At 40.8% G+C, this 21,589-nt stretch overlaps 1 protein-coding gene across 2 annotated transcripts in view; it reads right to left on the bottom strand.

The window, feature by feature from the left end:
• Nucleotides 1-220: 220 nt before the first annotated feature.
• The window catches only part of LOC115456489 (S-adenosyl-L-methionine-dependent tRNA 4-demethylwyosine synthase-like), a 347,580-nt gene continuing 326,211 nt past the window's right edge, over nt 221-21,589 (bottom strand). The window contains exon 16 of one of the 2 annotated variants that reach the window (XM_030185600.1): nt 221-2,638. In XM_030185600.1, the coding sequence (XP_030041460.1) occupies nt 2,417-2,638 (222 nt within the window). In that variant the 3' untranslated portion in view covers nt 221-2,416. The remainder of the gene's footprint in view (nt 2,639-21,589) is intronic. The other variant, XM_030185602.1, reaches the window with a different exon arrangement.

Genomic DNA, 21,589 nt, shown 5'->3' with positions numbered 1-21,589 from the left:
AAACTTCAACACCTCTATATATCTTCAGTGGTGGTTTCTATGTCACTCTTTCAGCATTCAGAGCTTTGAGGATCTTCCACCTCATCATCTGAAATCAAGCCATTCACGTCTTTAATAACAGATATTCCCTCTCCTTGGTCTGAATTAAACAAATGTTGCTGTTATCAAAAATAAACTAGACAGCAATTTACATTTAGATTGAAGTTTATTTGTAGTATAAAGAAACACCATCAACAACACTTCCTCCTCATAGGAAGTTAAAAAAACAAAGTCCACAAATCATTCCATAGGAGGTGCTAATTTCTCAGAAACTTAAGAGCTTCTTCCTTTTTCAACATGCTTTAAATATATATTTTTTGTTCTGATTCATGAAGGCACATTTAGACCTGTTAAAATACATCAAGTCAAGGTCAAATAGTGTAACATTAATTCTACAGTACATTTTCCTGCATGAAATACTGTTTAACTCCATTCTAAAGGCTAGAGATAAATTACTATACTTGATGCAACAAAAATGAAAGGCAAAACGGATTAAAATGAGATATACATTCTTAGTCAAAGAAACAAGCTTTATTTGTACACAGGGAGGTCCAAGAGGAACATATTGACTACAGTGAAATGAGGCAAGATTGGGCTGCCTGCCTGCTTGCCTTTACAAATTCTAATCAAAAGGCAATTCTAACTAAAGAGCTCTCCCAAGCTGGTATTTTTAGTCATTTGAAAGCTACAGTCTCGTAAAAGAAAAAAAAAAAAACCCTGTGTCAAACTGTGCTATGAAATCATAGCTGGAAATGTGTCTTATTCTTTTTGCTGCTCTTATCATACAGTTTTTCTTTGTTTCCTTATTTCTACATGGGATAGTTTCTGAGAATAATTTATTGCATATCCTTTAAAACTGATACCGCGTTTAAAAATGACTACAAGATATCAAATGTACTGTACACCAGTACACCGGCAAAAATAGTAGGGCCCAGTATTTAAAAGCACTGGCTGGATGGAGCTGGGTTCATGGCAAGGGGCCGATATGGAATACAGAAACACCCCATTCCCTAAAACTTTGAAAACATCAGTTAATGTTTTGGTATTGCTACATGATAAAAGACAGAGTCAAATACAAGCAAGTACAGAGAAACTTGCATATCAATATTTAAACTCTTGTGGTTGGCGACATTTTAAAATGCCAGTTGTGACGTTTAAATAGAATCCAGATAGCAGTGATATTCAGTTTCCTATCTGGCTAACTTAGGACAAAAAAAAAAGGCAGTGTTAAATTAATCCAGACTGCAGACCAATAATCACTGCCATTATCTGGGCAGCCCCAGCATTCAGTCTGGACAGGAATGTCCAGATTTTATTTCAAATGATCAGTTTTGTATTTCAAAATGTAGCTGTCAGAATTAGAAATGACACGTTATTTCTATCTTTTGATCACAATTATAAAATAACTGTAATACTGAGCATAAGTGGAGCAATCTAATTGGCTAATAGAGATCACACGAGCATGTGCACTACTGACTAAAAATGCATCCCCTCCATTTATTGCAAGAAAAAAATTATGAAGTTTATTGGATTTCTTGGAGGACCTGAAGGCACTCAACGTAGGCAGCATCACTTCACAACTGCCCTATTTTCTGTTTCTATTGTTTGCAGGGACACATTCCTACACCAACAGAATCTAACTTCTACTTTGTGAAATAATTCAGTGTGCAATGGTCATAACCAGAAATCTCTGGGCTAAATACAGAGGGTTTTTTTTTTTTTTAACTAAAACTTAGCTCAAGTTATCTGCAGCAGGGCCCATTTTATTCCTAAGCTTTAGTACAAGACCACCAGAGTGTGCTGAGTTTTCTAGAAATTGAAGGACTAAGAATATTCCACATTTACAATTACACATAGGTCAAACTTTATTTACAGAGTCATCTCAAAGTTGGGATAGTCAGACCTGGTTAATCCAGAAGTGATGTACCCAGGATATGCTTGCTTTTTAATCCAGACAAAAATGTAATTTACAGCTCAATCAGATAAACCAATGCCAACAAGAAGAACAGTGTTTGACTTCCAGCTTTCAAGGAAAGTTTACGATGACAAACTCTGGTCAGATAAATACTATTGGGAACAACTCATTAACTGGATGCTGCTCTCTAAGCCACAGAAAATTCCTCACCCATATATGAAAGGGTAGAAGGAGAAAGGAAAAACACAAAATGGAACTATTCATGATAGTACTGAGACGTGACTAGGAAATCTTAGCGGGAAAGGCTTTAAAAATGATGAAAAAGTTGCTCAAGTTACATAATTTTTCCAGGTCTTATTGTAAAATATGTCTACAATTGGACTGCAAGTAAAAAGATTTTTTTTAAGTCATAAAACGTCAGACTCTAAAAATATACAAATCAGCAGTTCAGAATACACTGAATCAGCATCCTGAAATATCCTTGGTCTTATTCTTTCTCTGAAATCGAGTATCCATAGGATCAAAGCCTCTCTCCTTGGCTCCAAATAGAGCCCATTGTGGTGTTTTTGCCATATAGTCCGATGCTTTAAATGTCTTGCAACCTCCATTGTCTTCACACATTCGGATGAGCTCCTGGAAACGATCATAATCAATCCAAGTCCACCACTCACCATCGATCTTGAACTGGAACAAAAGGGACACAATCTCATGTCATCACATCCATGGGTTAGAATGGAAAGAACAGAAAATAGAATAGAATGCAATTTACTGAACAGACTAGAAAATACATTATGTCACACTACATCTAAGGAAACACCATAGTCCTACATTAGGGCAACACTATCAAGGTGCTGCTAACTGACTATTATGGATACTGTAGGGGAAGTTTTATAAATTTTTCCACATACATGTGTTACATGCAGAAAGACTTGTAAATCTGTATGGTTAGTTATTATTTCTGAGAAGTTCCGAGAGAAGAAGACATTTCTCTGGTAAGTGAACACTATTTTGCTTTGTGCTTTGGGAACTTAAAGATTGGGGTTTAAAGGAGGAATTGTATGTTAGTGATAGGCAAAATAAAAATATAAAAAGCAAATTTTATCAACTAATCTCCATAGTCTTTTCCACTTAGTTTTAAAAACTTTATACCACAGCATTAACAGACAGAATCTAGAAGGCATTGCAGGATCTAGTTTAGTCTTCCCACCCACCCCTAGGACAACTCTTCATTTATAGTTAGTTATTGTAATTAGGGTAACAAGCAAGGAGTGCTCTTACAGAGTTTAAAATACATTTCATTACCATCTAAGAAGGAAACACTAAATAAATCATACAATATACTATATAAACTAAAAGACACTTTTATATTAGGCTAATATCCTTAATACTATAGCAAGTGTTAAATTATTGAAAAACTCAAAAACACTAAGATGGAGTCAGCAGTCCAACACCGAGAGGGGTGCTATCCAGTCTTTTGCATTGAGTGTCACATGTATGATTATCTCCCAGTTGATGAGATGTCATATGTGTGTGCCCGATGCAAAGAGCTCCTAGCTCTCAGAGAACGTGTCCGTTCTCTTGAGGCTAGAGTGGCAGATTTGGTGGAGCTGAGGGAGACAGAGAGGTACATAGAGGAGACCTACAGGTATGTTGTAGACAAGTCCCACCTGCAGTCTGGTAGCCCCTGTGCTACCTTGGAGGAGGGAGGTCTCCTAGAAGGAGAGCATCACCCTGGTGAAGTAGGAAGTACTCCTGTAGCCAGGACCTGCCCACCAGGATATGTCTCTCGCACCGAGGATATGTCTGCAAGTGCTGCCCGGGAGGGAAAGGTTAGGACAGTTGTTGTAGTTGGTGATTCGATCATTAGGCATATAGATAGCTGGGTGGCTGGTGGACGTGAGGATCGCCTGGTGACTTGCCTGCCTGCCGCGAAGGTGGCGGACCTCACGGGTCACCTAGATAGGATTTTAGATAGTGCTGGTGAGGAGCCGGCTGTCTTGGTACATGTGGGTACCAATGACATAGGAAAATGTGGAAGAGAGGTTCTGGAAGCCAAATTTAGGCTCTTAGATAGAAAGCTCAAATCCAGATCCTCTAGGGTAGCATTTTCTGAAATGCTACCCATTCCATGCATAGGGCCCAAGAGACAGGCAGAGCTCCAGAGTCTCAATGCATGGATGCGACGACGGTGAAGGGAGGAGGGATTTAGGAACTGGGCAACATTCTGGGGAAGGGGGAGCCTATTCCGAAAGGATGGGCTCCACCTTAACCAGGGTGGGATCAGGCTGCTGGCATCGGCATTTAAAAAGGAGATAGAGCAGCTTTTAAACTAGAAACAGGGGGAAGGCCGACAGTCGCTCAAAAGCGCATAGTTCAGGATAAGGTATGTTCCAAAGATATCACCAAAACAGGGAAGATAGGGTATCCTGATAGTGAGGTTGCAAAAGAGACTGTAGTAGATCAGGTGTCCTTAAATAAAAATCAGACAAAAGATTGTAAATTAATACTGTCAAGTACTAAGCATGATGTAAATAAGAACAACAAACATAGTTTGAAGTGTCTATATTCGAATGCCAGGAGCCTAAGAAATAAGATGGAAGAGTTAGAAAATATTGCACTAAATAAAAAATTAGATATAATAGGCATCTCTGAGACCTGGTGGAAGAAGGATAACCAGTGGGACACTGTCATACCGGGCTACAAATTATATCATAGTGATAGGGTGGATCGAATTGGTGGAGGGGTAGCACTGTATATTAAGGAGAGCCATGAATCAAATAGATTGAAAATTCTGCAGGAAACAAAACACTTCTTGGAATCACTGTGGATTGAAATTCCATGTGTAAAGGGGAAAAGTAAAGTGATAGGAGTGTACTACCGTGCGCCTGGCCAGGATGAACAGACGGATGCAGAAATGTTAAAGAAAACTAGGGACGCAAACAAACTGGGCAACACAATAATAATGGGTGATTTCAATTACCCCGATATTGACTGGGTAAATGTAATATCAGAGCATGCTAGGGAGGTAAACTTCCTTGATGAAATCAAGGACAGCTTTATAGAGCAGCTGGTACAGAAGCCGATGAGGGAAGGAAAAATTCTAGACCTAGTCCTTAGTGGAGCGCATGATCTGGTACAGGAGGTAATGGTGCTGAGGCCGCATAATAACAGTGATCATAATATGATCGGATTTGATATTAGCTTTGAAGTATACATAGAAAATCAAATACGTTAGTGTTTAACTTTAAAAAAGGAGACTATGATAAAATGAGAAGAACGGTGAAAAAAAAAACTTAAGAGGAGCGGCTGCGAGGGTCAAAAATTTACATCAGGCATGGATGCTGTTCAAAAAAAAACATCATGGAAGCCCAGGCCAAATATATTCCGCGTTTTAAAAATGGAGGACGGAAGACCAAATGACAGCCGGCGTGGTTAAAAAGTGAGGTGAAGGAAGCTATTAGAGCTAAAAGAAAATCTTTCAAAAAATGGAAGAAGGAACCGACTGAAAATAATAAGAAACAGCATAAGAAATGTCAAGTCAAATGCAAAGCGCTGATAAGGAAGGCTAAGAGGGACTTCGAAAAAAAGATTGCGTTGAAGGCAAAAACACATAGTAAAACTATTTTTAGGTATATTAAAAGCAGGAAGCTGGCAAAAGTATTAGTTGGACCGCTAGATGACTGAGGAGTAAAAGGGGCGATCAGGGAAGACAAAGCCGTAGCGGAGAGATTAAATGAATTCTTTGCTTCGGTCTTCACCGAGGAAGATTTGGGTGGGATACCAGTGCCAGAAATGGTATTTGAAGCTGACGAGTCAAAGAAACTTAATGAATTCTCTGTAAACCTGGAAGATGTAATGGGGCAGTTCTACAAACTGAAGAGTAGCAAATCTCCTGGACCGGATGGTATTCACCCCAGAGTACTGATAGAACTGAAAAATGAGCTTGCGGAGCTATTGTTAGTAATATGTAATTTATCCTTAAAATTAAGCGTGGTACCGGAAGATTGGAGGGTGGCCAATGTAACGCTGATTTTTAAAAAAGGTTCCAGAGGAGATCCGGGAAATTATAGACCGGTGAGTCTGACGTCGGTGCCGGGCAAAATGGTAGAGACTATTATTAAGAACAAAATTACAGAGCATATTCAAAGCATAGATTAATGAGACAAAGTCAACAAAGATTTAGTGAAGGGAAATCTTGCCTCACCAATCTACTACATTTCTTTGAAGGGGGTGAACAAACATGTGGATAAAGGTGAGCCAGATGATATTGTGTATCTGGATTTTCAGAAGGCGTTTGACAAAGTAACTCATGAAAGACTCCAGAGGAAATTGGAGAGTCATGGGATAGGAGGTAGTGTTCTATTGTGGATTAAAAACTGGTTAAAAGACAGAAAACAGAGAGTAGGGTTAAATGGTCAGTATTCTCAATGGAGAAGGGTAGTTAGTGGGGTTCCCCAGGGGTCTGTGCGGGGACCACTGCTTTTTAACATATTTATAAATGACCTAGAGATGAGAGTAACTAGTGAGGTAATTAAATTTGCTGATGACACAAAGTTATTCAAAATTGTTAAATCGTGGGAGGATTATGAAAAATTACAAGAGGACCTTCCGAGACTGGGAGACTGGGCGTCTAAATGGCAGATGACGTTTAATGTGAGCAAGTGCAAAGTGATGCATGTGGGAACGAGGAACCCGAATTATAGCTACATTATGCAAAGTTCCACATTAGGAGTCACAGACCAAGAAAGGGATCTAGGTGTCGTCGTTGATGATGCGTTGAAACCTTCTGCTCAGTGTGCTGCTGCAGCTACGAAAGCAAATAGAATATTAGGTATTATTAGGAAAGTAATGGAAAACAAAAATGAGGATGTTATAATGCCTTTGTATCGCTCCATGGTGCGACCGCACCTCGAATATTGTGTTCAATTCTGGCCGCCGCATCTCAAAAAAAATATAGTGGAATTAGAAAAGGTGCAGAGAAGGGCGACAAAAATGATAAAGGGGATGGGACGACTTCCCTATGAGGAAAGGCTAAAGCCACTAGGGCTCTTCAGCTTGGAGAAAAGGTGGCTGAGGGGAGATAAGATAGAGGTCTATAAAATAATGAGTGGAGTTACACTGGTAGATGTGAAACGTCTGTTTACACTTTCCAAAAATACTAGGACTAGGGGGCATGTGATGAAGCTATAATGCAGTAAATTTAAAACGAATCGGAGAAAAAGTTTCTTCAGTCAACATGTAATTAAACTCTGGAATTCATTTGCAGAGAATGTGGTAAAGGCGGCTAGCTTAGCAGAGTTTAAAAAAGGTTTGGACGGCTTCCTAAAGATAACGACCATAGACCATTATTAAATTGACTTGGGAAAAATCCACTATTTATGGGATAAGCAGTATAAAATGTTTTGTACTTTTTTGGGATCTTGCTAGGTATTTGTGACCTGGATTGGCCACTGTTGGAAACAGGATGCTGGGCTTGATTGACCTTTGGTCTTTCCCAGTATGGCAATACTTATGTACTGATCATACATAGAGGTTCCTGAGGGCATGGTTTGGGCAGAGCAGAGATGCAGTTCCAAAGTACATGCACATTTTGTAAAGTATACATGTTCACACATAGAATACATGCAAAAATTTACACCTTCTTTGGAGGCAATGTAAATTTGTGTGCCACTGAGGCTGGTTTTTAGGTACCTGTTTTATAAAGGCATAGGCATCTATGTTACTTTTATAAAATAGATGGCCTTTCGTAACTTTGACATAGACATGGTAACATAGTAAGTGACCGTAGATAAAGACCTGAATAGTCCATCCAATCTGCCCAACAGTCACACTCATCATCAATTCATGGTTAAATCAACAATGAATGTGATATTATATACTTTATCACAAGTCTATCTTTGGTGTTTCTGGGACATAGACCATAGAAGTCCGCCCAACTCTGTCCTTATGTTCCACCTACTGGAGTTGCTGTCAAAGCCCAATCCAGCCTATCTGAACATGACTCATCATTTGCAGGACTCAGACTGTAAAAATCTGCCCAGCACTGTCCTCGGTTCCAGTTACTGAAGCTGCCATTGAAGTCCTTTCCAGCTTTTTATTTTTGTTTTATATCATCTATTTCCTAAATAGAGTTCCTCAGTGTTGAACCCATGCCTTTTTGATGCCCTTTTATAAAATTATCCCCTGTATGAATAGATACAAGCAATAAAATATGACTGCACAACTGATCTTCTCATTAAAGGAAACTAGCTGAGGTCATGCGAAATGTGAGTGAAAGGACACTGATACCTCTTGGAGATACGCCAAACCTGATAGCAGGAGAGACCCCAGGTAGGGTTATTAATGCAAAATCATTGAAAGAGTGGAATGATGGCAAAAGTGGTGCAAAAATACTAGGAGAAGTTGAAGCCTTCCGCTGCTAAGATGGCAGATATCCTGGCTACAAGTTCTTGCTCACCCAACAATAGCAAAACCCTGGTGCAGGGAGTGTCCAATGCAATTATGTGTGCGTTAAAAGACTGCAAACATGACCAAGTCTATGAGAAACTTGACAAGGCCATCTAGTCTTTGGATCACTTCCAGCAATGTCTGGTGGAGGTGGAGAAAAGGTTGTCTGATGTGGAGGACTCAAGCCAGCATGTAGCCGTGGAACTTGAAATGCTTAAGGTTGTCACTGACCACCCGGCTGAAAAGATCGATATCTTTAGAACAACTCTAGCTGCAATAACTTGCAGTTCATGGGAGTCACCAAAGATGTTAAAGAGACAGCTTCAAGGATTCTTGGAAACATCACTGAACTGAATTTGGGAAGTGAGTCCTGTAGTAAGAGTGTGTGCACTGGGAAAAGCTACAGTGGGATAGAGAGGAAAGCATGTCTGATGTTTTAGTGGGTGATCAGCTGGCATCCAGTGATCAGTGGAGGATGTGGTTCAATATTAAGACACATATGGAGAGACTGTATTCAAAAGTGAATGTTCTAGACTTCAAATGTTCTAACTTTGTCAGGATGGGGGGGCAGGAGGAGAGAAAAAGATGGCCACTTTGGTTCTCAAAAATAAAGCTGAAAACATAAGGAAAAAAGGCTAGTCATAAACTACAAGAAATTGCAGAAACAGAAATATAGACAATACTATTTGGAAAGGCTAAAACAAGTTGGTAAAATAGTCAGGAAAGCAAATATGTAAATGGAAGAAAAAATAACCAATACAGTAAAATGAGGGACAAGACATTTTTAATGATATATATTAGTGATAGCAGACAGTGCAAGAGTGGCATTGTGAGGCTCAGGGATGAAGGGTAGGAATATGTAGAAGCTGATAAGGTTAAAGCAGAATCTGAACAAATATTTCTGCTCTGTGTTCACAGATGAAGGGATGGGGGTAAGACCGCAGAAGTCAAACACAAACAGGAATGAAAGTGTGGTACATAAGAATATAAGTTTTGCCACACTGGGACAGACCAAAGGTCCATCAAGCCCAGCATCCTGTTTCCAACAGTGCCAATCCAGGTCACAAATACCTGGCAAGATCTCAGAAAACTCAATGTCTTGAATTATTTTCAGAAGACTGTGTTCATGAGAAATTAGACAAAGTGATGGGGACATATGAGATGCATCCAAGAGTACTGATGTAATTTAGAGAAGTGAACCTTTTCAATGTTTCTTTGAAGTCAGAACTGGTCCCAGAGGACTGGAGAAGGGTAGATGTGGTCTTTTTCCACAAAAGTGGAAGAAGATTTGGAATCACAGGCCAGTTAGTCTGACCCCTGTACTGATTAAACTCATGGAAATGCTTCTAAGACAGAGAACAGGGAAGCAGTATGGTTTTACTAGAAGTAGGTCTTGTTAGAGAAATCTGATTAATTTCTTTGACTGGGTGATCAGAAAGAAAGATGGAAGGAGAGCACTAGATGTGGTGTACTTAAGATTTTAGCAATACTTTTGACATAGTTCTGCATAGATGACTTAAAATAAATGTAGTGCCCTCGCTATGGGCCCTAAAATGACTGACTGGAAGGTGACTATCCAGCTTAGTTTCAAAGGAGATCGCTGGCCATCTTCCGACACAAATCGGGAGATGGCCGGCGATCTCCTGAACCCGGCCAAATCGGTATAATTGAAAGCCGATTTTGGCCGGCGCCAACTGCTTTCCGTCGCGGAGCCGGCCAAACTTCAAGGGGGTGTGTTGGTAGGGTAGCAGAGGCGGGATGGGGGCGTGGTACGAGATGGCCGGCTTCACCCGATTATGGAAAAAAGAAAGCCGGCCTTGACAAGCATTTCGCCGGCTTCACTTGGTCCCTTTTGTAACAGGACCAGGTTTCAAAAAGGTGCCCCAACTGACCAAATGACCACCGGAGGGCATCGGGGATGACCTCCCCTTACTCCCCCAGTGGTCACCCACCCCCCAAAAAATATATATATTTTTTGCCAGCCTCAAATGTCATACCCAGCTCCCTGACAGCAGTATGCAGGTCCCTGGAGCAGTTTTTTGTGGGTGCAATGCACTTCAGGCAGGTGGACCCACGCCCATCCCCCCCTACCTGATACACTTGAGGTGGTAAATGGGAGCCCTCTAAACCCCCCAAAACCCACTGTACCCACATGTAGTTGCCCCCCTTCACCCATAAGGGCTATGGTAGTGGTGTAGAGTTGTGGGTAGTGGGTTTTGGGGTGGTTTTGGGGGGCTCAGCTCACAAGGTAATGGAGGTATGCACCTGGAAGCAATTTGTGAAGTCCACTGCAGTGCCCCGGCATGTCAGGGGAACCACTGCACTATAAATGCTGGCTCCTCCCACAACCAAATGGCTTGGATTTGGCCGGGGTTGAGATGGCCGGCATCGGTTTCCATTATCGGTGAAAACCGAAGCCGGCCATCTCTGACATTTGGCTGGCCCCAACCGTATTACTACTACTACTATTTAGCATTTCTATAGCGCTACAAGGCGTACGCAGCGCTGCACAAACATAGAAGAAAGACAGTCCCTGCTCAAAGAGCTTACAATCTAATAGACAAAATAAATAAATAAATAAAAATAAATAAAGTAAGCAAATCAAATCAATTAATGTGAACGGGAAGGAAGAGAGGAGGGTAGGTGGAGGCGAGTGGTTACGAGTCAAAAGCAATGTTAAAGAGGTGGGCTTTCAGTCTAGATTTAAAGGTGGCCGGCCATCTATTTGGCTGGGGCCGTTCGATTATACCCCTCTATGGGGCCCATTTTCAAAGCTCTTAGACTTACAAAGTTGCATAGGTTTCTATGTAACTTTGTAAATCTAAGTACTTTGAAAATATGCCTCAAAGTGCAGTGGTAAATAGAGTTCCATTCTGAGGAAAGGAATGTTACCAGTGATGTGCCCCACGGATCAGTCCTTGGTCCTGTCCTTTATACATTTTATGAGCAATATTACTACTACTAATCATTTCTATTGTGCTACTAGATGTACGCAAAGCTGTACACATATATGCAGGTACTTTACCTGTCCCTAGAGGACTCACAATCTAAGTTTTTGTACCTGGGGAATTGGAGGGTTAAGTGACTTGCCCAAGGTCACAAGGAACCGCAGTGGGAATTGAACCCAGGTAGGCAGGATCAGAGCCTGCTGCACTAACTATTATGCCAATATTGAAGAAACTCACATGATAAACCATGAACATGAGAAGTTAAAGCAATGGTGGGTATGGGAGGCATATGGGTCATCATCTGGGGAAAATAAAGCAGTGGTTGTAATTCTGCTACACAAATTGATGGGACCCTAAAGGCAGATTTCTTTTCATACAATCTAATTCACTTCTTTTTGTGTGTGTGTGTGTGGGGGGGGGGGGGGGGGGGGGGGGGGGGGGGGGGGGGGTTGGATTTAGGGCCATGAAGCAAACCAGTACATCCAGTATAAAGGCTTGCCAAATCGCAGCACTAGCATTTCTTCTTCCTAATGAAATTCAACTGGCATGGCTTGAATTGATGGGATCCCTTCCTGATGAAGTAGTCGACTTTGCCCAGTGGTTTGATGAAAATTATGTTCATGGATGGGTTCACAGGACTCTTTGTAACCAGCAAATCAGATGACCTCTGTTGTTTTCACCATCTCTGTGGTCGGTCAATGCTCATGTTGACCGGGGCATACCAAGAACACAGAACATAGTGGAATCATGGTATAGAAGACTGAAAGTGTTGTTTGGAACAGCACGTGTTGGAGTTTATAAATTGATCGCCAAATTGCAGAAAGAACAGAAAGATGTTGAAGGACAGATGCAATGCAGAATACGAGGGAACACAGAAACAGAAAAATGATTAAAGAAGCTGTGAAGATCGTATTATATCCATTTTTACACAGTGAGCCTCCCACAATATTCTGGATTTTCTACGTGGCATTGCCCACAATCTGCGCTTTTAGAACAACACTGACAAACTTTTGTGCTTTTTAATTTTCTCATATTAATTTTCTTCACTCATAAATATAAGTTTATAAAATTAACTTATTTTATAAAGTTTGTGTGCTAATCTTTAATTTATGTATCTTGCTGTAGTTTTTCTTACAAAACTGCATAGATTTTTGCATCAATATCCTGTCTCCTCTTTTGTTTAGACCAACTGACCCAGTAGTCATTGTGTATTTTAGACCAATTGTCAATTAGACGAACTGTCATTTAGACCAATTGTCGGGGACCTGACCTCTGTTGTACCACATAGAAGAAAAGGTGGAGATGGCTAAACTGGGATAAGGATGTCACAGGAGCCACACTACTGAACCCAGTTTATTGATGTGACCCGACATGACTGTGTTTCGGCATGTGCCTCTATCAGGAGTCCTTAAGGATCTGTATAATCTAATCAGAACACTGATGATTGTTCAGAAAGATGTATGGTCCCAGGAATAGCTATAACATCTTTCCCAGCTATCATGATGGAATAATAAACTTTGATGAAACAAAGAATCATAACTGGCAATGGTCTGTCAAGCTTTCTGTTGGGTCACTTGGCTCCTGTGACATCCTTATCTTCTTTTGGCCATCTCTGCCTTTTCTTCTCTAAAGATGAATCAAAATTTCAGTAGTCCACAAAACTTTAACTAGCAGGGGTATAAATTCATAAAATAGCACTTATCTCTTAAAGAGGAATATTTACTTAATGTTCCTGTTTAAGAGATAAGTGCTGTTTTATGAATTTCATATTAAAGATACTTAAGTAGTGCAAGTACGTTTGGCACTTGGACATACATAGAAGCAGATGATGACTTGAGTGAGGCACTAGGCTGTGTTCCTAGTGTGAAAAGTCGCCTCCGAGGCTTCTGTCCTTGTGATTCTACCACACATCTGATTATACATATTAAGAATAAGTAACTGAAGAGTAGCGCTGAGTTTGTTATGTGTATTTTCTTCTCTAAAGTGTATTGGGCAGCTTAACTATATTTATTTGGGTTTGTTTCGTGCCTTTTTCAGTTGTAGCTCAAGCCAGTTTATATTTAGGTACAGTGGATATTTTCCTGCCTCCAGAGGACTTACCATCTAAGTCTGCATCTGAATCAATGGAGGGTTAAATGACTTTCCCAAGGTCACAAGGAGGCGCAGTGGAATTTGAACCGGGCTTCTCTAGTTCTCAGCCTGCTGCTATACCCATTAGGTTACTCCTCCACTCCAATAAGTAAATATTCCAGTAACATATTTTAAACCACACCACAAAATACCAATGTCCCACTAAGACTGATCAGAAGAACACATTGAGATACCAAAGATAAATTAATAAGAGCTAACTTGTTATTAATTATTTGTGGTGTGCCAGCAAATTAATATGAGCTTTAGCTCTTTTAAATTTGTGTGTGGTGTTCCAGTAATGTATTTTCTGATCAGATATATTTTAAAGACAGAAGGCAATCACCACAAATATCACTGGGGTTTCTCCCACCACATTCTGCTTCAGCATTTTCTTTCCCCTACACAAAAGATAAGATTCTTTTTGCATTTAGATAAACTAAATGACAGAATCTTAAATAACCACACTGAAAATTATATAACCAAGCTGTGTTACAAAATATTACATCCTCCACTAAGAAAGCTTGACAAGACTAGTGTGACAAAATTCCACATCCGACTGCTCTTCCACAACCAATACTTGTTATTTAATTATAGATAATGTTAATGAAACATTGCTTTAAAACGCCAGTATCTGCATGCAAAATGATCCAGGAGGCTTGCTGATTTTTAACACGTCTCCTTCAAAAATGGAGCATATTTTATCAGCATGCCATAGTCAGAGGCCTCTCATCATCTGTCACTGTATTAGCCCACCAAATTACTTTTCTTATCTAAATAGCTCTGTGTGAATGCTGGAAGTGTCCTGTCAGGCTCTGAAGTCCAACTTCATTAATGACAGCCAGTGATGGCAAACCTATATAGCATGGCTGCCCAAACCTAATACTGCTGGACAATTTTACCAGCAATCAAGTCTAACTGATTCCAGGTAAATTCACAAAAGGTGAGATGTTCCTTTTAATTTTTCATGGGCTGTGTGCACAAAAATGTTCTTTTGTGCAATTTTTTTAAATAGCCGATTTTCAATTTGTCCACCTCCTACAACAGTACACTATGAGCTAAGACTACCTTAACAAGTAATAAGCATATTAAATATACAGGGATTTCAAAAGTGCTATTTAAGTAATAATTAAAATGAAAGCCATTCTACATTAAGTTATTTTAGTATATCATTTGTTTTAAATTATAACATCGAAGTAAAATTTGTTGTTGTATTATATTTTCTTGTTTGCATCGTGATTTGATATGTGCATGTGGTTCATGATCTGTGTGCACATGCACAGCTTAGAGTGGAACTCACCAATGTTTTTGAGGCTGCAAAGTGCGTAACAACAGGCTATGCAGGACAATAATGTCCTATGGTGCACCCCCAAATGTGAAACCCCCCAGTTTGGGAAGCTCTGGCATAGAGAGAACACAGAATGCAAGACAGCTTATCCTTCAGCTGTAATATAACCACCTATAATTAATATTCTTACATTAATTCTCTTATAGCTAAGAACAAAATAAGCTGTGGTGTTACACTTGCATCAAAATTGCTGAAAAAATTAGAAATATTGGTATGACTGGTATTTTTTCACTCAACAAATAGTTAAGCTCTGAAACTGTTTGCTGGAGGATGCAGTAACAGTGGTTAGTGTATCTAGGTTTAAAAAAAGGTTTGGACAAGTTCCTGGAGGAAAAGGCCATAGTCTGCTATTGAGACAAACATGATGAAGCAACTGCTTGCCCTGGGAATGATAGGATGGAATGTTGTAATGATTTGGGTTTCTGCCAGGTACTTGTGACCTGGCTTGGCCACTGTTGGAAACAGGATACTGGGCTAGATGGAGCACTGGTCTGACCCAGTATGGCTCTCTCATGTCCTTATGATGAAATATTTTAAAGAGGTAAATATAAAAAAACGTGAATTCTTAAAAGGCAGAATCTATATAAAAAAAAGGTAAACTGCTATTAAGGAAGGTTGTGGAATGGAGCTATTTAAACGGAATATTTAGTTAATGTATCTACCAATAGAGAAATAGCTTAGGGGTCCTTTTACTAAGGTGCGCCGAAAAATGGCCTGCACTGTTGTAGGCACGTGTATTGGACGTGCGTAGGTCCACTTTTCAGCGCGCCTGTAAAAAAGACCTTTTGGGGGGGGGGGGGGGCAAAAATGGACGTGCAGCAAAATAAAAATTCTTACTATGAGATTCAGTGCAACATACTCTATATATCTATTTTAGTCCGTCACAAAAACATTTTCACTTTTATTCACTTCTGGTGACCTCAGCAGTGCTCATTGCTCAAAAGTATGGCAATGTATTTAGCACCAACTTCCTCATCGGCTCACCTGATTTTAAGATCGGGTGAGCCGATGAGGAAGTTGGTACTAAATACATTGCCATACTTTTGTTTTGAGCAATGAGCACTGCTGAGGTCACCAGAAGTGAATAAATAAAAGTGAAAATGTTTTTGTGACGGACTAAAATAGATCTATAGAGTTTGTTGCACTGAATCTCATAGTAAAAATACTTTTGTTGGTGCATTTTGGGATTCGAGTGGAAGTTGTTTGAATTGTTTGCTATTGACTGCAGGGGCGTAGCTACGGGTGGGCCTGGGTGGCCCCAGACCCACCCAATTTAGGCTCAGGCCCACCCACCACCCAAGCACACACATGACACACTGCACTGACTGCAGCAGCATATCGTACCACCGCGGCAGAGACGGCACCTGTGCTCAGCTGATATCCAGCCCGCCTACCTTTCGACCTTGCAGGGCAGAGGTACAGTGGCAGACTCGGGTCGGCAGTCCACTCGGCAGGGAAGTAGTTGCAGGTCGCATTGCAGCCGCGCAGCTCGTCATCGTAGTTGTTCTGCTCCCCTCTGCCCCGCAGCTGCTGCAGTGCCTGCAGCTTTCATTTATCGGCCCATTGCTGTTAGCGATTCTAGGGTGACCTTCTCTCTGCTATGTCTGGTACTCGCATAAATAGGAAATTCTATCAGAGAGGTCAAGACGCGGCAGGCTGCTCTGATTTGAAGTGCCTGTGTGAACTGTGAATCGCTGCTAGCAGCAACAGCTGAAAATGGAAGTGGAAGTGCAGTAGCGTGGCCAGGCAGGAAGAGTCAACACTCTCGGACAGCTGGAACTGTGGGAGGAAAGGCAACAAGAGGTTGGAGGAAAAGGAGAGAGCTAATCAATGTGGGAGGAAGACGAGGGGGCTGGAAGGAACGGAGGGAGCTGCTAGATGTGGGAAGAAGAGGAGGAGGAGGAGGAGGAGGAAAGGGCTGGAGGGAAGGGAGAAAGCTGCTGGACGTCTGGGAGGAAGAGAAAGAGGGGGCTGGATTGAAGGGAGAGAGCTTTTGGACGTGGGAGGAAGAGGAGGAGGGGGCTGGATGGAAGGGACAGAGCTCCTGGAACAGCACAAGGGGGGAGGGAAACAGAGATGCCAGGCCTCACAGTGGGAGAGAGGGTGGACATGCAGACAATCAAGCAAGCAAGCAAACCAGATGCTGGAAAGAGGGGAGAGAGGGAGAGAAGCTGGATGGGGTAAGGTAGGGTTGGGGAAGAAAGAGATATATTGGCCTGGGGGAGGAAGAGAGGGGAGAAGATGGACAGGGAAATACAGGGACAGAGGCACAGTGATGGAAGAAGATGGATAGTGGACATGGAGATGGTAGAAATGTCAAATGGACAGGAGACCTTGGTGAGTGAGTTAAGATAAGACAGAGGGATAGCAGAAACCAGAATCTGGGTCAACATGATTTGAAAAATAAAATGACCAGACAACAAAAGGTAGAAAAAACAATTTTATTTTTCCATTTTGTGTTTAGAATATGTCAGTTTTGAAACGTACATCCTGCCAGAGCTGGTGATAAATATGGCCGGGGCCCAAGGCAGAAATTTGGGAGAGGACCCCAAAGCTTACTACTAGGCTGTACCTTCTTCAGCTTCCAGCTGTCCAGTAGTTCTCTCTGGCCAGGGGGCCAAGTGCAGTTGGCCTAGTTGTAATCCCTAACACCACCTGTGGCATGCGGTATCATTGTATTTGCACAGTGTAGGAAAATGCATCTATTTCTCTGCTGCTGTACTACATGCAAGGTTTGGCCTCTTGGGATTTCCATTGAAATTGTTTATGGTTTGCGGTCAATTATTCAGTATTTGCCATTTGTGTTCTCTGTGTGTGTCCAAAGTATTGTTAGCATGAATTTTCTATGTAATATTCTGTAGTAATTTGGCTTGTTCAGTTTTCTTGATAGATGTATTCATACTTTAGAACCCCACTGAAATATTTAGGGCCCTAAAATATCATAGGTAGGATCCTTGTTTTGGATGTTAGTGCTGGCATAATAGAGTTGCTCTAGGTTCTGAGTGACTTTTTGTTTGATAGATTTTTGTACTATACAATATGCCTTGTTATTGAGATAACACTAGAAACAAACATTTTTGCATGGTGAGTTTTATAGGGAAATGTCCTAGCTCTGCTCTGCATCCACTGCTGGGGGAGGGCCAGGGGGTTCTATGGATACACAATATTTGGGGGAGGCATATGTGTGTTGGAGGACTGTGACTGAATGGAAGATGAAGAGTACACCCTCTTGTACTTCCCCTAGCCCTCAACGTGACCTGCAGCCACTGAAGCCAGCACTGCTACCCTCATTGAAGTTACTGGGAGTGGGGTAGGGGCAGGGCATGGGTGCATCAGGTGTTTCTCTAGTGCCCACCCATCCAACCTGTTGGCCCACCCAAAAATTGCCTTCTGGCTATGCCACTGATTGACTGGTGGCAAAATAAAAATTGGCACGTGTCCATTTTGGGCCTAAGACCTTACCACCACCCATTGACTTAGTGGTAAGGTCTCATGTGTTAACCGGGCAGTAATCGTCAGTGCGTGTACACTGCCGATCACTGTCCGGTAGCGCCACGCAGTAGAAAATAAAAAATATTTTCTGCCGCACGTAAAAAAATAGAATTACCACCTGGGGCACGTGGTAGCCGGGTGTTAGTTCCAAATTGATGCATGTTGGACGCGCGTAGCCACCTAAGCGCCTTAGTAAAAGGGCCCCTTAGTGGTTAGAGCAGCAAGCTATAAACCAGGGAAGCCCCACTTCTTAAACAGGTAATAAATCAAAATCCACAAAATATAAAGGAGTTATTACAAACTGAACCACCAATGGTTGCTCTTTATACAGTATAAACAGAGGCTCAGAGGTAGGACTCCTGTTTTTAGGGGTTTGTAAATGGTAAAGTGCTTATTTTCAAGCCACTTAGGGTCTTTAGTGGGCATGGAAATTCTATGTGTACTGATGTTTTCACGTTATGAAATTAAATTTTAGGCACATTCTTAGGTGTAATCCATATTTGATGTGACCTTACTAAAAAAAAGTTTGAACTGGTAAACCTTCCCTCAATCCCCCTCATCACTCCTGGCAATCACACACTTTCAATCTACATCCCCATCACTTAATTTATAAACGTTTAGTGGTCCTTTTACTAAAGCATACTAACCCTAAGATTGAGTTTAGAGTTAAATTTAAAATCTTGACTTTAACCGCTTATCTTGCTTCACTTGTTATCCCCTATGCTCCATCCCATACTTTGCGTTCGTTGAAAGATAATAGATAAGTTCTTCCACATGCATCATAGCGAGCTGGGAATCTACCAGGTCCAGTACTTTTTATTTCACTTCACCAGTTTTATGGAACTCCCTGCCACAGCATCTCAGACTTAAAACAGGACCAAGGCTGTTAGATGCTTTTAATCTGTATTCTATTTGTCCTCTCTTGTCTTGGTATGCGTGTATCACTTTCTTATCTTGTGTGTGACTTTGTATATGAATGGAATAGCTTGTTAACACTTTTCTATCTACAAATGGCGTTCCTTTCCTTTAGAAAAGGGAAGCGTTTTACAATAATAGCAAAAAAACACTAAAATTTCAGAAAACGCTTCAATTTGCGTGCAACATAAGTGGTATAATAAGATTGATCTGCTAGTCTTTGTACTTTTTGAAAGAATAAAAAATCGATTTACGTTTACTCATTCTACACCACTCAGTATTTTGTAGACCTCTATCATATCCCTCCTCAGTCTTTTCTTTTCCAAGCTGAAGAGTCCTAACCTCTAAAGCCTTTCCTCATATGAGAGGAGTTCCATCCCCTTAATCATTTTGGTCGACCTTCTTTGAACCTTTTCTAATTCTGTTATATATTTTTTAAGATACGGTGACCAGAATTGCATACAAACTCAAGGTGTGGTTGCACCACGGAGCACCTTATAATGTTCTTTGCCTTATTTTCTATTCCTTTTCTAATCATTCCCAGCATTCCGTTTGCTTTTATTTGGCTGCCGCCACATATTAGGCAGAAGATTTCAGCATATTGTCCACGATCACACCTAGATGTTTTTCTTGGTTGAAGGAAACAAGAAGGTCTCTCTCTAATACCATATCACTATAAAAGCGACAGCCAGATAACATCAAAGTGTCTGAGGAAGCATGGTTTTCGGGGATTTCAGTTATAACCAGAAACCTCAAATTCTCCATGGGGGTTGCGGTTTATCAGGGTTTTCTGGTTATAACTGAAAATCCTTAGTTATAAGCTACAATATAGAAGACCTAGGTTTGATTCCCAAATCCACCTTCTGCTTCGTGAGCCAGCTATATTTTTGTTGCAGAGATTGCGTTCACAGCTACTTGAAGGGTGGGAGTCTGAGCTATTGTATCACAGTGCCATCTATTGGGCAGATTCAGGGTAAATATAGCTCAGTTCCAGGAGTTGAGTCTGTGGCCCCTGGCCCAAGATGCTTCCTGCAACAACTGGGATAGACAAGAGAGGGGATAAAAATGGAGAAGTATCCCAGGTAGATGCAAGTGAAGTTGAATAAAACCACTGCCCCAGAATTTTTATTTTTTACATTTTCAGGAATAAAATCTCTTGACCCAGAATACTTAGTGGATTTTTGTGCACAGTATAGATGGTATGCAGCCTCCACCAACTTCAGGACTGATTCTTCGCTCTCATTCTCTGCTACGGTATCAGTGGGGAATATGCATTATTAATAACTGTTTGTTATGAGCTTGGAAGTGGCTCTTTTAGTATTATTATTCCCTATGTTACAATATTGTTCTTTTTTGTGTTGTTATATACAATAATATTGGAATGCCAATCCACTTGTGGACTATGATTTGGCAGATACAATATTTCCACTTTGAGGATTTTCACCTCTTTTGTTCCCATCCCTCGATATATTTCTGCGTATTACTATATCTGTTATTTATCCATGTCGTCATAAATTTAAAAAAAAAAAGGAACAAGATTTCTCCCCACCATTATCACAACATTTGCTGCAATGCACTTCCAAAACTCTTAGGGGGTCTGTGTGCAAAAGAGCAAGTGCATGTGAGGCATGTGAGTATTAGAATTGTTTTTAATGTAAATCAGTTTATGATAGATTTAATGCAGATTCACAGTAAACAATGGCAGATAAAGACCAGTGTGGTCCATCCATCCAGGGTTGAAACTTCTACTCTATGCAGATTCCTCTACACCCCATGCCTTTTATGAAGTACATAAAAGCATTTAACTTGCTTTGAGTGGGAAATGCTCTACTCTTGGATTCCATCCTCTTGCTATATAGGGACCTTCTATAGCTATTTCATCAGATGCAAGCAGTGAACATCTGTGCTGACTGTATATCTGGATACAGGAAACTGAAGGACCTAACTACAAGAAAAAGAAAAAAAATCAGTTGGATTTTGAGGACAAGAAAATCAGATGCCCTGTCTGGTCTACTCTATCCTGATGCAGCACGGAGTAAAACAATGTCTACTGTCGGTGGGACCACAGTTACCTTGAAGTTCAGATAAGTTTTGCATTTTATAAAACATTTTCTAATAGATCTGAAGTAAAAGAAGCCTAAAAAAATTATTTGGAAGGTTTTTTTATGCCGATGAAGTAACTGACCTGTTGTCTTGTGACATATGCATTGGTAATGCCATAAACAGGCTCCGAGGCCTTTCCCGTCCATTTTAGAATTTATTTTTGGGTTGTTACTATAGATTCGTGGCTCTAACCATTTGGCCCTCACACCTAGCTAACAAGCATTTTTTGTTTAGGATGGATAACATGATGGTGGT

This window comes from Microcaecilia unicolor, chromosome 13 (assembly GCF_901765095.1).
Source record: "Microcaecilia unicolor chromosome 13, aMicUni1.1, whole genome shotgun sequence".
In the NCBI taxonomy this organism is placed as follows: domain Eukaryota; kingdom Metazoa; phylum Chordata; class Amphibia; order Gymnophiona; family Siphonopidae; genus Microcaecilia; species Microcaecilia unicolor.
Note: the sequence above shows the minus strand (reverse complement) of the source record. Positions and strands in the feature narration are given on the sequence as shown.